At 51.1% G+C, this 1160-nt stretch overlaps 1 protein-coding gene across 1 annotated transcript in view; it reads right to left on the minus strand.

Annotated features, from left to right (window-relative positions):
• celf2 (cugbp, Elav-like family member 2) overlaps positions 1 to 688 on the minus strand; it is a 196909-nt gene extending 196221 nt beyond the window's left edge. Inside the window, exon 1 of the mRNA XM_087170811.1 lies at positions 474 to 688. Coding sequence (XP_087026937.1) covers positions 474 to 526 — 53 coding nt within the window. The 5' untranslated portion in view covers positions 527 to 688. The remainder of the gene's footprint in view (positions 1 to 473) is intronic.
• Between the last annotated feature and the right edge of the window lie 472 nt (positions 689 to 1160).

A 1160-nucleotide genomic window follows, 5' to 3' on the forward strand; every position in this document is an offset into this window, starting at 1 on the left:
GTGGGGGGGTGAGGTGGATGGAGGAGGGGGGGTGATAAATGAGTGTTATTCTTACTTCTACACTGGAATGGACGAAGTTTGGAGATGATGGCGGTGATGAGGCGCCGCGCGGGACAGCGTCGGGGGGTTAACGAGATGCACGCGGACACAGAGCAGCTTGCATGCGTCAGGCTCATGACAGAGCGCGCGGAGAACAGGGAGAGGAGCTCACAAAGTAGAAAGAGCGCTGTGCTCGGCGCAGATTATGTAGCCAAACGGCGCAAACTGTGCGTAATTACGCACCCGCAGCGCCAGAACCGGAGGCTCACAAGGCGGCGACCTCCTCGCCTGCGCCGCGTCCCGCCCTTATTTTTCTCCAAAACACCGATACTTCTGTCTGTCTCTATCTCTCTCTCTCTCTCTCGCTCGCTCTCTCTCTGCTATCAACCCGTTCACAATGGCGAGGCTGTGGGAGAAACTGACCGGGCGCTTACCTTAACACGTTCCAGCTTTTCAGAGGGTCCAGGTCTGAAATTATAGAAACCATGGTCGACTGGCTGGGCAGCACCGGGAGAGGGAGGGGGTGCGGCAGAAAAAGATCGAAAGAAAAAGCGGCGGCAAAGGCTGTAAACTCCGTCTGCGAATGACAGCGATTGCTCGGATGCAACCCGTCCTGGTTGTTCAGTGGGTGATGAGCGCTGTCACAGCTCTCTCTCTCTCTCTCTCTCTCTCTCTCTCTCTCTCGCTCTGTCTCTCTCCCTCCGCCCCCTCCTGTACAAAGCCTGCGCGCTGCAGACGCGTCTCGGAGCTTCCTCCGGTCCCTCTCTCACAGGAAGGCTGCTGCTGGAAATGCAGAGATGTACAGTAGAGGAGGGTAAACCCCACCTAGGCAACTCATTTACCTATCTGCTGTCTAGAATATGCACAAGGTGCAGTTGACACACTGCAAAAAAATACATACATAAATAAAAAAAAATTAAAAAAAAACGATCCATATGAACGTCTTGTTTTGTGTCATTTACAGATTCAGATCCAGAAGATTTTTAGAAGAAATGTTTGACGTGCAGTTTTACTCCTCTGAGAAAGAAAATGACTCTTATTTTGACAAGTTTTGACAAATGCAGTTGTCATCCATGACTCCAAAATAGAGAAGAGTTAACACAAGAGCAAAATAAGAGCCA

Source organism: Seriola lalandi, unplaced genomic scaffold (genome assembly GCF_002814215.2).
Source record: "Seriola lalandi dorsalis isolate HSWRI2012SDOR001 ecotype SW California unplaced genomic scaffold, Sedor1 jcf7180002054961, whole genome shotgun sequence".
Classification (NCBI taxonomy): domain Eukaryota; kingdom Metazoa; phylum Chordata; class Actinopteri; order Carangiformes; family Carangidae; genus Seriola; species Seriola lalandi.